The following is a 15216-nucleotide window of genomic DNA, read 5'->3' on the forward strand; positions in this document are numbered from 1 at the left end:
TCCATCACTGTGTCATTATAACAGATTTGGCAATAATCATGTTTGGCATTTGATCATGTTTAGGGGAATTGATAAAAAGAAAAAATCATGTTATAAAGAAAAATTATTTATTATCATGAGCTCTGAGCGGAATTTATCAATGATTCAATTATCTTCTTAATTTAGAGGAAAGAGAAAGGATGATATTTTATAGTAAGAGACTTTAAAATAGTTTTTAAAATTTTCTAAGACATGGGAACATTCTTATGTGGAGCAGCTATTCAGTATAATTTTTCCTCTACATAATTGCCACGCTTTTGTGATTCTGACTTAATGCTAGAAGTTTAGAGTACAGTCAAGTTAAATTAAGAATAATTTTAGACTTAATCATGTATTAACCTCCTCTTTAGCTTTATACCAAAATTGCTGGTAAGGATACAAAGTTAAAAATAAATACATTTACTGGCACTCTCATTAGACTTTGAGCCAAACTTGGACATTTTGAAATAAAACGTTCTACTTTACCATCGGTGACTTCCAAATACGCTTTTGTGATGATACTTCCGGCAACATTTAAAGTCTGGCAGATATAATAACCAACGTCAGACCGCTGGACACTAGTAATAGTGAGGTCACCAGTCTGGGAGACTGAAAAACGGCTGGATGACTGTGGTGGCTGATATGAGAACAGCAGATTCTAGAACGCAGAATTTGGGTGAAAAAGAATAACAATAGGTTAATTGCTATTTCCCGTAACTTGGCATTTGTATACATATTCATAAATAGATATCTAAACACACACACGCACATACACACACCGCACCACATGCATATGTAATAAGCTAAATAGTTTTTCATCACATGCATGGATGTGCACATACATAAACACATAAGTACATAAAGTTTAATGATCTAGTCTTAAAAAGGAGTTTTAGACTCCTTTTTAAAAATTCTAAATAAATTCTAAAAAATTCTAAATAAATTTAAAAAATTCTAAATGAATTCTAAATATCGATTATGCTTTTATAATTTTCAGTTGCCAACAATACTAAAATTAAAAGGATATTAGGCATCCTTAGAATTAGATGTTTTACATACTTAACCCAAGCAATCAAAAGCTTTATCAATAGTCATATACATGACTATTAGCATTATAAACACTAAGTTGTATATAAACAAAATTAAAGGTTAAGCATATTCTGACAAGTAAAGTTCAAGGATACCATTTTGGCACCATAATAAGTACCTCTGCTAGCTTACCATTATAAAAGTTCAGTAACTTCTTTTAAATTATTAATAATTTCTTTTTTCTATTTTTAAATGGTGAGCATATAATGAATTTAAGAATTCATAATAGAATACCATATGATCTCACCTGTAAGTGGAACTTAATTAACAAAACAAACAAGTGGGCAAAACAGAACCAGAGACACTGAAATACAGAACACACTGACAGTGACCAGAGGGCAGGGGGAGGGAGATGATGGGGGAAAGAAGGGTAAGGGTCCAGTTAAGGAACATGTATAAAGGACCCATGGACAAGGACAATGGGGATGGGGGTAGGACTAAATGCAGGAGAGGGGGCTGGGCAGGGGAGAGCAATGGGGGAAAAATGGGGACAACTGTAATTGAATAACAATAAAACAATTTAAAAAAGAATTCATAATGGAGCTTTATTTCTGAAGAAAATTATCTTAAATACAAAGTAAAGACAAGCTGTGATATTATTTTTGTGGTATAAATTTATGAATCAAAATATAATGTTTGTAAGAGGGAGTATATATTTTATGCAAAATAACACACCATTTCATTGTTTCTCTCATGAAATAAAAAATAATACCATTTCTTCTAAGAGAATAAAGCTGTTCTTTTTTAAAAGTTTAGTTGCCTTTTAACACATATCGTTTTATAAAGGCTTAACTATTATTCCATGATATTATATCCAATAACAACATTTTTTAAGTTGTATCACTAAAACAAACCAAACAAAATCAAAATTATCTTGAAATTTGATGTAAAGTTTAAATAAGGAAGTTTATCTATATAATTAAATGAATCATTTAAATATTTTTCATTACAAAGAACTTCTGGTGGATTTACTATTACTGCTATACAGTTTTTCTTATGTAATACACTTCCAATTCTTCCTGCTCTACTAAAATATTTTGTTTTTTCTTGTCTTTAATTTGCTGTCAGCAAGTTTAGTCATTTGAGGCCAAATGGAATGTGTTAGAATCAACCAAGTTACTAGAACTCAAATGATGGCCTACATATCATAATCAAGTTAATATTTGCCTCCCAAAGGAGAAACAAAAATGAACCCGATGGCACGGCCTACAGAAGAAGACTGAGTCCAGTGAGCAAAATACCCATATGTCATCTCTGGACACAGTGTAAGTATGGCATTGAGACAACACATCCCCGGTCAGTGTAAGCAAAAAATAAAACAGGTTAGGAATATGTGTATTAAAAATGAATGAAAAGTTTTTTAGAAGTATTAGGAAAAAGAGGGAAAAAGTTCCGTATTGAAGAAGGCAAGTCATTAAGAGATAAGAAAAGAAGACATACATTTTAAAAACTTTTAAAAGTTTCTGATTATTTTAAAAGTGAGATTGTTTCAAAATTACCTTTTCATTAAGCTGAAGCCAAATAGTGAACTTAGAGTTTGTAAGGGTATAGATCTCTATATCCTAGTTTCAAGGTATACAGAAAATTACAGTTTAGAAAGTGTTCAGAGAGTATGATTTGATAGTACATGGTGATCACACAGGATAATTGTCAAAGAATTAGAGTACGCTGAGCTGCATTTACCGTGACATCTATCTTTCAGAAAACTTAATATTGTTTTATACATTTTAATTGTTATATGTATTATATGTATTTCATATTTATGAAATGAAGAAGACACTTCCGATTCCTGGTGTTTCAGGGAACTTGCACTGAACAGTTACCATGTATGTGTTAAATGTGAATACATCTCATTTAACATATAATTACAGATACCTGTAGAAGAGAAATAATAACTAATTGTATTGAAAAAAAAAGTTTTTTAAATGTCCCTGAACTGGAACTAAAGGTAAATTTTATATAATAAAACCATCATCACCCTGTGTAACAAAACTAGGCAGGAAAAACTGCTTTGAGAAATAAAACAATGAAGGAAGTTTTGTCTGAAATTTCCTCTCTCTTATTGCTGAAACTTTCTATGAAACTCAGAGATTTCACAATTCTCTTAATGTGACAGTTGTATGACTAAATTATATATACAATTATATCAATATATAATATATTGATATAATTATATATACAATTATATCAATATATAATATATTGATATAATTATATATATCAATAACTATACATAATTTGATATATATAATTATAATAATGACACTCATCTTTGTTGATTGAAATAATATACCAAACTCATACCTGACTCCCCTCTCTTCTCCAAAAAATAGCTGGTTGAGGATTTCCGGTTGCTTCACACTGAAAAGTTACAGTTCGTCCCAAGGCAACGACCTGGTCACGGGGTTTCACGACAAAATGTGGAGGTTCTAAAGGAGATGAAACAAATCACACTGAATCAAAAGCATGTAGTTTTTGTCTTAATTTAGACAATTTGCTGATATCCCAAGTGGTTCTGTTATTTTATACAACTCGTCATGTACAATAGTATATAATGTACAATTTACAACCTTAACTCAATTGATGCTAAATTGTTAAAGGCATATTTGCAGAATGGAATAGAGTTGTTTTGTGAGGAGGAGGTGTTTTTATTACCTAAACTTCTAAGATTAACCTCCATATAAAAACAGTGCTTGAGCTACAATTTGACCCCTTACATTCTCCATATACCTAAAATTTGCATGAATAAATATCATTTCTCATTTACAGCTGCTTAAAGGTGAACAGACTTTAATCATACAAAAACCTTTCTGATGGAGGCAGGTCCTAAGATTTAACTCAAAAGCTCCTGAAATGCCACCATGCAAATTATAACCATTTAAACTCCTCAGTCCAATTACTTGAACAAAAATGAACTTAAAGCAATAGTGGAGTCCCATGCCTTCTTCATTTACATAGACAGGGGCATGTTCAAACAGAATGGATATGGAAATGAGGGCAAATTTGAAACATCTGCTCATCCTGACATTATAAATACTGCCAGCTTTGTCCAAACTGTTTGATTTACACAGACTTAAATGGCCACTTCATCCAGCAGTAAATAGTGTCAGAAAATTGTGTCAGTTACACTGAGAGCAATGGCAGCTGAAAATACTAGGTTGCTGATGGAGTCACTCCTGGAAAAAAAATATGCTTGTTTGAACTGTGCTTTATGCTTGGAAAAATGTGCATTGAATATAACTCTTTTTACCTACTGTTTACACTTCTCACATTCATTTCTTATCAACTGTCTGAAACACCTAATTATTCTCTCTTGTCTCAGTTCCAATTGAAATGAATGTCTTAAGCCAGACATTTAACAGTTTATACAGGATAGGGTTCTTCTAATCCACTTTTAAAGACTGTTCCACTGTTTCTAACATTTTCCCTAAAAATACTTTTAGTTACTTATGTTAGTCACTTAGGATAACTCTGTAAAATGAATAAAAAATTACATTCAGATTATTCCTACAAATGTTTACACTCTGCTCACAAGAATATGATTTTTTTGTTAATGAAGGTGAGGACTTGAAAGGGTATTTTTCTCTAGCTAAATATTTTCTCGTCAATCTAAGATGTATATATAAATATTTAGAATATATCTCACATATAAATTTATACATATAACTCCTTAGAAAAAGGGATATCTAAAACAACTAGCTGAAGATTACATGATGGCAAAACTGAAGAAAGCAATTAGCTCTCCTAACTCCCTCTATACTCCCTTTTTATTTTTAATTGAGGTTTAGTAGAAATTATACCATTTGACTAGAAAATTATAGGAGACCTGAAAAATCAGGTCAAATGTCTTCAAATGTCCTGTAACTTACAGGGAAGAAAATACAAAGCTGGTAGATATAGTTTAGGTTCAATTTGGTAAGGCTGAAGTTCTACCTTGTAATTTTTTAAAACTCTGATTATAATTGGATGGCTCACTCATGAATTCAGCAAACACTCTCATTATCCAGGTATAATAAGAAGCATATGCATCATCGCTTGGGGATTTTCGTCCTCACACAGCCATACAGGGGCATTTAATTCATTCATTAGGGGTTGAAATAACTGATGTAGATATCAGAGAGAAAAATTGAAAGGATTGACAGGATAAAAAAAACTGAAAGCCAGAAGAGACTCTAATTTGTTTCAGTAAAAAAATAGCAATGATTGATTAAATGAATGGGAGAATATGACTTTGCAATATGCAGGGCATTTGGTTAGGAAAATATAAACGCTTTAACCACTTAGACAAGTAAAAACTTCGGGTGGTCTCTTTCCTGTGTCTTAGAAGCATGTATAATAATGTGTGCCAGAATCCCTGTTCCCTTTCTAAAATGCCGGCTCTCTCCAAACCTCCAACACCTGTTTGGGAACAGGGGACAGAAACCCTCGCGCTGACTGCACCTACCCTGCAGCCATACTTCCACACAGGGTATTTGCCTGGAAATGAATTCACCCTATTTTATAGGCATATTGTCCAGCCAACATCAGCAGTGACATCAGCCACAAAGTATGTCTTAGAAATAGAACTGAAAAAAAGTCCCTGTACACATATGTCAAATATCAGATGTAGATATATTTCTAAAAATAACTTACATGAATTAAATACACCTACTTATCAACCTATCTTAATCACCTATATTTAGATGGAGAAGACAATTTATAATATGCATCTACTTAATATTTATGATAAAATGTTGGAATTTTCAAGGCGATAACATTTAAACTTTCTATAATTAAAAATACATAATCGTGTTAGTAATGTCACATATGGCCAGTGTTGAAAATTTAGAAAATGAGACAAGCAGAGAAAAAAGAAAAGCTACCTATAATTCAACCATGCAAATTGGACTGTATTGTTGAAAATAATCTCTTACAATATCACTTAATGACTATTTAATAATACATATATAATTATTTAACCAATCTATTAGTTTTAAATTTAGCTTGTTTCTAATTTTCACTATTAAAAAAAAACAGTAGTATGATTAACATCCTTCTCAATTATATTTAAAGTTGTTCCAACTGGCACTGTTTCTACGAGGGCACTTTCCTCCAAAGCCTCACAAATACTGACCATTAAAATCGTATCCCAACTGAAAATGGAATCTCCTCTTAGTTGGCATCTTTATGTCAGTGACATTAAACACTTATCTTCCTATTACCTTGTCACAGATATCCTATTTGTTGAGGAGATTGTCTCCTATCTCTCTGATTTCTAATTACCATCGATAGGTGAAAATTTTATCTACTTATGTACGTTGTAGATATATTTTTCCATTTTGTTAACAGTCTTTTTAATCTGGTTAGATTTCTAATATATACATAACATGTAAACATTCAACTCCATTTTCATCCTGTACTCTTGTCTTTATTTTTATGTGTTGTAGTCATCTATATTTTTGTACATATAGTAGCATATAGAAAGTTATTTTTTCAAATAACCTATTATTTTATCACCATTACTGAACAATCTGACCTATCTGTATTAATATAAAGTGACACTTTTATAATATTTGTGCAGCTTTTTAACCAAAAAAAATAAGGAGATACTTTTAGGGTCAAAATTATTTTCTGGCCTAACACTTAGCATACTCATGGAAAATGCTCCAAAAACGGTGTCCCAGCATCTCTTTAAAGAGTGAATGGGTCTTCCCCAAGTTGCTGAGCATGAAGGTACTTGGAAACTTAGTGACTATTTATAAGAGAACAAATGTTTATCGAAGCAAACTTCAATAAAGTTTGGACACATCATGTAGTTACTTCTTACACAAAATGAAGTGAATCTGACATATAAAAATGAAAATGAGTGCAAAGAACTTGAACTGCAAGGTTATTCATCAATAGGACTTTTAATGACTATTATTGAACAACAATTATAAAAACTCAGATAGACAGACATGAATATATAAACATATTTTGGACAAAAAAGTCCAAATTATTCTCTGGGTACTTATGTTGGTTTGTTTATCTTAAGAGATATAAGTTGAAATAGCACTTAACCAAAATGCAGTCCTACCACTTACTTTACCTCTCATTTAAGGAGGAAAAGAAATAAAAGGATTCAGATCACATATCATTTAATAATACATAAAGTTAGCAACCCCATTACCTTCACTCTTTGTCAGTTACCCACACTTCCTGCAGACTTTATTCTGTGCAGTCTGTCTTTGTGGCCCATGACAAGTGAAACATGGAGGCTGACTGGTTGAAGGACATGGAAGGGTATGGATGGAAAGGGGAAGAGAAGTTCCAGTCACAGGGACACGGTGATTAGAAGATGGCCAATAAAATGTCAACTTACCAGACCCAACTAAAACAAAAAAAAAAGAAAACATGGAATAAATAAAAATAAAAAAACAGAAAACAGAACAGAAAAAGTAATTTAACAATGATCTTCCTTTTAAAATGAAATAAAGAACACATTAATATTTGGATGCATGGCTTATACTATTCATGAATGAATATATTTGTTAGCATTTTAAGTATAAACATGAATAACTTAAGAAAAGTAGAAATGGATCTTAAAATCTCTTCAGTGATTAAATGGCAGAGCTACAATGGATGGCAGCTACAAAATTATAAAACACTGTCCAATGGCTTTACAGTTTGCTACCAGATGACAGGGTTAGATAACTACATGTGTAATGAGCTTTGGAAACACTGTACATTTTAACTGCTAATGCTACACAGATTAGAAGTCAAGCATCTTAATCAAAGTTAAAGAAGTGTTAAATTCTATAACTCCACCCCAGATTAATTCTTTAAAGTTTCATGCTGCCAATGATATTCTATTAAACCACACTTTTCATACGTGAATAACCATAAGTTTATCTGTTTAAAATACAGATTATGATTCTACAGGTTAGTAGTATGGCCTGAGATTTTCATTTGTAACGAGCAACCAGGTGCTACTACTGTTCCATGACCACAGGTTGAGTAGCAAGATTATTAAAAGGTGTTACACTTAAATTCTTGCATATTTTTAATCAAAAAGAAACATAAAAATGTGAACATATTATGAAAACTTTATAACAATAATAAAGTCATAATCACATTACCTGTTTTCAATAATAAAACATTAGGCATTTTAACATATCAACTAATACATATTTTAAATACTAGAAAACAATTGTTTTGCTTCACTCTTTTAGAAGCAAAGACAATTACTACTAATGTAGAACTTTCTCATAAAAGCCCAGTATATACCCACATTTTACTTCAACAAATAATCCCCATGTAGGCAAGTCAAATTTAAAGACACATCACATGCACCCCTGTAGTTTAAGTACGAGAACTATGCCAAGCACTGCTGCTGTGAAACAGTAAAGTTTTACCCGAGACAAAGGCTCTCGGAGCTATTGTTACTACTTATACAACACTTAAAAGTAACACATTTAGAAACACATTTCAGTTCGCACGTTCCCTTCCACATAAGTGAAATAACTTGTCTTTTACTCGAAAGAACAAAAAACTTCAAACATAATTTTTTCATTCATTCAGGCAAGAAAAGGAAAAAATATTTTCTCATTTACTCAAGCATAATGTTTGTAAAAGAATCAGCTTTCCAATCCCAATTTAAAAACACAAAGTAAATCAGACTTGGTTACAGTTCTTAGAAACTATGAGAAAGAGAACCTGACAAACTGTAGCAACAAAGTTTTGCTTCAAAAAAAGCAGAAGGTGTAAGATCATATTTTGGGGTAATCTGAAAATAAATTTGATCTAATTAGACTCATACATTCAAAATGAAGTCTATTTAAAATTGAGGGATTACGGGAATGGTTCCTAAATGTTTTCTAGTTGTACAACTTCAGTACTTTACTACTCCTTAACTATTTCAAAACTATCCAACATGTTAAAGATAAGAAAATTATTGAAAAGCAGCTCAAAGTTTAAAAAGTACTTTTTCCTTGCTTATAAGTTTTTCCAGCAAATAAATTATAAGGGTTGAATATTTTATTAAAACCCCAATATGTTTAAGAATTTCAACTTAATGACAAATAATAACTGGAAAATATTTCATAGTCTATTAAGGACACTAGAAGTTATCTAAGAAGAATGTCTAACCCAGAAGCTTCTAAAACAGGGTTTTTGAGAGAGTCCTATTTTGAATAATCATTTTAACTTTTAATAGCCATGCCTCTCAGGAAATGATTCCTCTTACCCAAATGAACACCTGCCTGTCACAAGTGACCCCCTTTTCATTTGTTCTAGTTTCAGTAAACAAGTAAGTGCCATTGACATCCTGCACATAAACTCCTTCTGCTCACCTGAAGGAAATTATCACCCCCAAACTTTCTCTTCTAAAGAATAAATGAGATACATTTCTTTGAACTCTTCTCAGCCGTCCCCTCTCCCCTTGTTCCTCTCAGGGTTTGGTCAAAGGACTGTCTTTCAGTGCAGAGTGAGGACCTTCTCCACAACGGGCGGTGTCTATCAGTGTCCAGTTAGGTTTGTGCAGGAGCAATCGTGGGAGAAGAGTCATTTGGATCCCGTTCACTCATTATCTCCTGCAGTCTGTGATTTATGAGTGGTTTCCCTCTGACCCTCCTCATAACTCTTCTCAGCAACTTTTCTTTCTGTTATAAAGGCTAGGAACACTTCTATTGCAACTCCCCCTTCCCTCTAAGAAAGAGGAAAAGCCTGTCTGTCTCTATCTCTAATAAAACAATAAAACTCTAACATTTTAGGGCTGGAAGTGACCTTAGAACTTATCAGTCTAACCCTGTCCTCCTTGCACAAGAAATGGAGAACCTAAATCGTTAAATAACTTTCTCAAGGCCACAGATGACTAACCGAAGCCTGCCTCCCAGGCCTCTTGCCTAAATCCAAGTCTCTACACATTTTCCCACCAGTTAATCAGTTTGGGGAGAACCATGTGCAATAGGACACAACATCTATTTGATTTTACATTTAAATAATTCCTCATTGTATTAAAATATTTTAAGAATATTTAGTTATTCTTTTAAAAATACACGAAAAACTAATAGGTAAGAAGAATGCAGACTTAGAGCCTCTTGAAAAGGTCACCTTTTGGTGAAATAACAACAACGACAAAACACAAATATTTCTTATAGGTGAACCAATTTAAATTCCAATACTTGAAACCATTATAAATTGAATAAAGTAATAATCTTTTGAAACATGAGAATAATATTTTCACAAATTTTTTTTCTTTAGGTAAATAATGCCAAATAGGAAGGTAAAAATAACCTTTGAAAATAAATATATTTTAAGAGATTAAAATGTATTTAATTTTTTAAAAATAGAAACATTATGCAGATTACAATCCATTTCCAGTAACAACTCTATTTTTTTTTTATATTGAAGCACTTTAAGAATGGGATGAGGAATGAGAGAACTTGCCAGAAGGCTGAATTTGTAGGAAGCATACTGTTTCACTCAGATTATATTTTCATGGGGGAGGAGGGAAGGAGAGTTGTGGTAAATCCAAATATATACACACACATTTATATAACATATAAATTATATAATTATTAAACTCATTTCTTTTTGTGATTAAAAGAGAAAAAAGCTTTCATTGAAATAATTAGAGATAATACAGTTATTATATATGTGACTAATAGGTTTTTTTTTAACAGCTGTTTAAAAAGTTTGGGAAGGTTTAGCCTTTCTCTCCTCTCTCTCAAACATACACACACTTAGTATAAAAAGACTTTCTTCCTTTTTTGAATGTTACATGAAAGGGCTTCAGATTATTTAATTACTTTGATATCTTCTTTCTAAGAATATACATTTGTTCAGACAATAATGTTTAGCTATAGCTAGGATAAAATAAGAGAGAAAAGAAGCAAAAATGTAGCAAAGAAAGGGATGAAAGAAAGAAAAAAAAGGAGGGAGGAAGAGAGGGAGGGAGGAAATACTCATTTTTCTATCTGTCATATTCGGGAGATGTAAGTCAAAAAGATGACAAATGTCTGAAAAAATTATACAGAGGCTGGAGGAAGAGACCTCTTTTTGGTCTGAGAAAATAAGTTAGCTGGACAGATACTTAAGTCTTCAAATCAGGTCTAATAAATACAGGAACCAGCCAATCTTGATAATTACTTAGGCCTGAAGAGAAGATAATGGGCCTAAATAGCATGAATGACTTAAGGAAAGTACAGAAAAGAAGCAGTTAACAGTAAAGGTCACTGAACCATGAATTGGTTGCCAACCATGATGTCTCCAGAGGTCTTTAAAAATGGGATTTATATCCATTTGGCCACAACAGTTTAGCTATAACCCTGTCTGGTAAAGGAACAGAGCAGCTACTTAAAGTGTTTTCTACGCTACGATTTTAAGACTACGGAAATTCAGAACAAAAGCAGGAGAACAGATATATTCTTTTTAGTTAATATTACTGGAAGTTGATGAAGTACTTCATACACATAGCTCTTATGATAAATCCAAAAGATATCAGACATATTTCAAGAAAGTAAAATATTTGCATAATTGGCAATGCATTACGATTAAGATGTGGTGTTTTTATACTGAGAACTCAATTTTGGAAGATTAATGGCAATTTGAGTTTATATTTACAAGTTACATAAATGTTGAGATTCTTCACTGCTGGCTTTAGCCATACGACTATTTTAAAATGTAGTGACAGATTATCACAGTATTTGGGTCTAAAACAATTTAAGCGTTCTAAATTCCTAGCAGTCATGACTATGTAAGATTTCATAGTTAAGCAAATTTATCTACTGTAGAACCAATCCTACTTGTAAATATGAGAGAACAGCAGTTTTCCTGAATGGGCTACAAATGAAGTCACCTTGACTAATGAATTTTTCTGCTAGGTTTTAGATATTAATTTTCATTATTAGTTGCTAAATTCTAATGAATCCTTAAGTTGATGTGATTTTATTTCATTTTCATATATGGTGCTTTTTGAACAGCACGGCTCAATGAACAAATATGGCAGACTAGAACTGCAAAACCCACATTTCAGGAGAATGTGAATGGAGTAAAAGTAGTTTGCTACAAGATTTTGGTGGAAACACATCTTTACTAAAACGGAGGAACTCTCAAATTTTCAAGCACTAAAGCTGTCTACATTTGAACTGATAAAAACTCAGTCACTGTTATGCTAGAGCAATCATATTCATAGACACTTATGAGTGATCGTATCTCTCACAATTAAAATCCCTTGGAATATTTTAATACTAAGGTATGATTTCTATTGGGGAAAACGATTGAGTTTAACATAAAAGCCTGTCATTATGCCTTTCAACTTTTCAGACATTAAAATAGAGTAATTAAGAGCGACATTTTTAGAATATATTTAATGGAGACATCAAATACTATGAACTTTTCCCCTCCACTCAAATCTTCCATTATTCCGTTATGTAGATAGATAGGTCTGGAGATAATACTGGTTGTTACAACTCAAAGGGGGTGGGGTTTCTGGAGTCCAGAGGGCAGAGGCTGGGATGCTGATAAATATCCTATAATACTTAAGACGGCTCTCCACAGCAAAGGCTGATCCAACCGGAGATGCAACAGTGCCAGGACTGGGAAACCTTGCTGCAGATTATCCATTCGGTCTGAGGTTTAACAGCATGCTAACAAATAAATGTACCCCCAAATACATAAAAAAGGGTCTTGCACAATCCTTAATTATCAAAGGTACTCAGAAAGAGTTAATACTCTTCTTTTCCAACTGCTTCTAAAAATGTGGCAACTTTATCAAAAAGTAGTTAGTAAATGGTGCAACTTAATTATTTGCCTACTAAAGAGTCTGAGATCAAAATACAACTAACCACCAATCTATGACAATTTGTATGACACCTGAATAGAATCTTGGGATCATAATTTTATGCTAATATTCCCTAAATCAATTTAGAAAACCAGAAACCTAGATCTTTTCTCTCCTTCATCCTCGAGATGCACAATCCATTATACAATTCCATAGCTTTTATTTTGTAACTATTTCTCCATTCCCCCCACTCTTTCTATCTCTGTTGCCACCCGCTGGCCCAGTTACTCAATAGGGCTCACCTGAACTATTGTAAGTGCTTTTATCTACTCCAATTTCACAAAGCAGCCAGAGTAATTAAGAACAAAACTAAACTAAACTAATAAGATTATAGTGCTTTTTTGCGTAAAATCTTTTAATATTGTCCTACTGCTCTTAAAAGAGAGAGCAAAACCCTTAACCTGGCCTTGCCGTGTAAGTCCTCAGTGTCTTCTCTTATTGCCTCTCCTCCCCTGTCTCCCCACCTGGCCCCATAAGGTCTTTTTTTAGTTCTTGAGGAGGTCACGCTCCATCTTACCTCTGGTTTTGTTTGTGCTGCATCTTGGGATCCTTCCCCTTCATCTATTTATTTCTGCTCACCTTACCTCTTGGCTCAAAAAAAAAAACCTTCAAGGAGCTACCTCTACATTTGGTAATATATATTATCAGAATGCTACCTTAACTTTTCTCCCATAGCACTTCTACTTTAAAATTATACATTTGTGTGATTATTCTATAAATGTCTGTTTCCCAAACTAGCTTATACGCTCCGTGGTGTCAAGTACTTAACCATTTTGTTTGCCAAAATGTCTCTGGAACTCACCGAGTTGAGGACATTATTCACATTGCAAATAGCTGTTAAAACAGTGAACAAATGACAATGACCTTCCTGATGTTGCCATTGCCCGACTGGAAGAATTTTCTCTCTTCCTGGCTTATCCAAATGTTTACAGATATATTTTTTACACTCTGCTGATTCTGTAGACGTTTGTGTATATCGCTTGCTCTTACTCATGAGGCTGTAATAAGCCTCATGAAGGCAGGGTCCATGCCTTATTAGGTCACACATCACACAAGAAATACGAGATTGGAATTCAGGTCTGTACTGCTCTTAAAATTCTTGCTGTGTTTACTACATTGCATGATGTGCTTGTTTAAACAAAAAAGTTAAACCTTATACTAATAGAATTTTCTTTCTGAAATGTTTTGGATCTATCACTTACACAAAATAACTTTCAATAAAAAATTATTTATATTTTCCCTGGCCAATGTTGCTCAGTGGGTTGGAGTGTTGTTCTATAACCAAAAGGCTGTGGGTTCGATTCCTGGTCAGGGCATATACCTAGGTTGGAGTCCCACCCCAGCCAGACAGAGTATGTGCCATCTCTGGTCTGCACATGGATGGGAGGTAACCAACTGATGTTTCTCTCACATCACTGTTTCTCTCTCTCCCTTCCTCTCTCCCTTCCTTTCTCTCTAAAAGCAATGAAAAAATGGCCTCAGGTGAGGATAAAAAATTAGTTATTTACATTCAACATCCATTTATGACAAAAAACTCTCAACAAAACGGGTGTAGAAGTAACTACCTTACCTTGATCAAGACTATGCATGACGAGTCCACAGCTACCGTCCTAGTCAATAATGAGAAGCTGAAAGCTTTTTCTCTCCGATCAGGAACAAGACAAGAATGCCCACCTTAACCAGTACCACTGATTACAGTATTGGAAGCCCTAGCCACAACAGTCGGACAAAAAAATATTAAAATAAAAGAAGAAAAGAAAAGGCATCCAAATTGGAAAAAAAAGTAAAGCTGTCACATAGATGACATGATACTATATATAGAAAACCCTGAAGAAGCCACCAAAAATTAATAGAATAAAAAAATTTAGTAAGGTAGCAGGATACAAAATCAATATAGAGAAATTTGTCACGTTCCTATACACTATTAACAAACAATTGGGAGTAATTAAGACAATTCAATTTGCACATGTAACAAAATAAATAAATTTAACCAAAGAGGTGAAAGACCTTACTCTGAAAACACTAGGACATTGAAGAAACAAACTGAAGAGACCACACATGAATGGAAAGATATATACCATGTTCATGAATTGGAAAGATTGATATTGTTAAAGTAAACATGCTCTCCAAAGAAACCCACAGATTCAATGCAATCGCTATCAAAATACCAATGACATTTTTCTCAGAACTAGAACAAATAATCTAAAAATGTATATGGAAAAACAAAAGACCCCAAGTAGCCATAGTAATCTTGAGAAAGTGGAAACAAGTTTTAGATATCATGCTCATTATTCCAAACTGTACTACAA

General features: G+C 33.0%; 1 protein-coding gene across 4 annotated transcripts in view; it reads right to left on the reverse strand.

Moving 5' to 3' along the window:
* ROBO1 (roundabout guidance receptor 1) overlaps positions 1–15216 on the reverse strand; it is a 400095-nt gene that overhangs the window by 78476 nt on the left and 306403 nt on the right. For all 4 annotated transcript variants that reach the window (XM_053918273.2, XM_053918271.2, XM_053918272.2 and 1 more), the window contains exons 7-8: positions 3412–3536; positions 505–676 (exon numbers count right to left, since the gene is read on the reverse strand). In XM_053918273.2, the coding sequence (XP_053774248.1) occupies positions 505–676; positions 3412–3536 (297 nt within the window). The remainder of the gene's footprint in view (positions 1–504; positions 677–3411; positions 3537–15216) is intronic.

Source organism: Desmodus rotundus, chromosome 2, assembly GCF_022682495.2.
Source record: "Desmodus rotundus isolate HL8 chromosome 2, HLdesRot8A.1, whole genome shotgun sequence".
Lineage (NCBI taxonomy): Eukaryota > Metazoa > Chordata > Mammalia > Chiroptera > Phyllostomidae > Desmodus > Desmodus rotundus.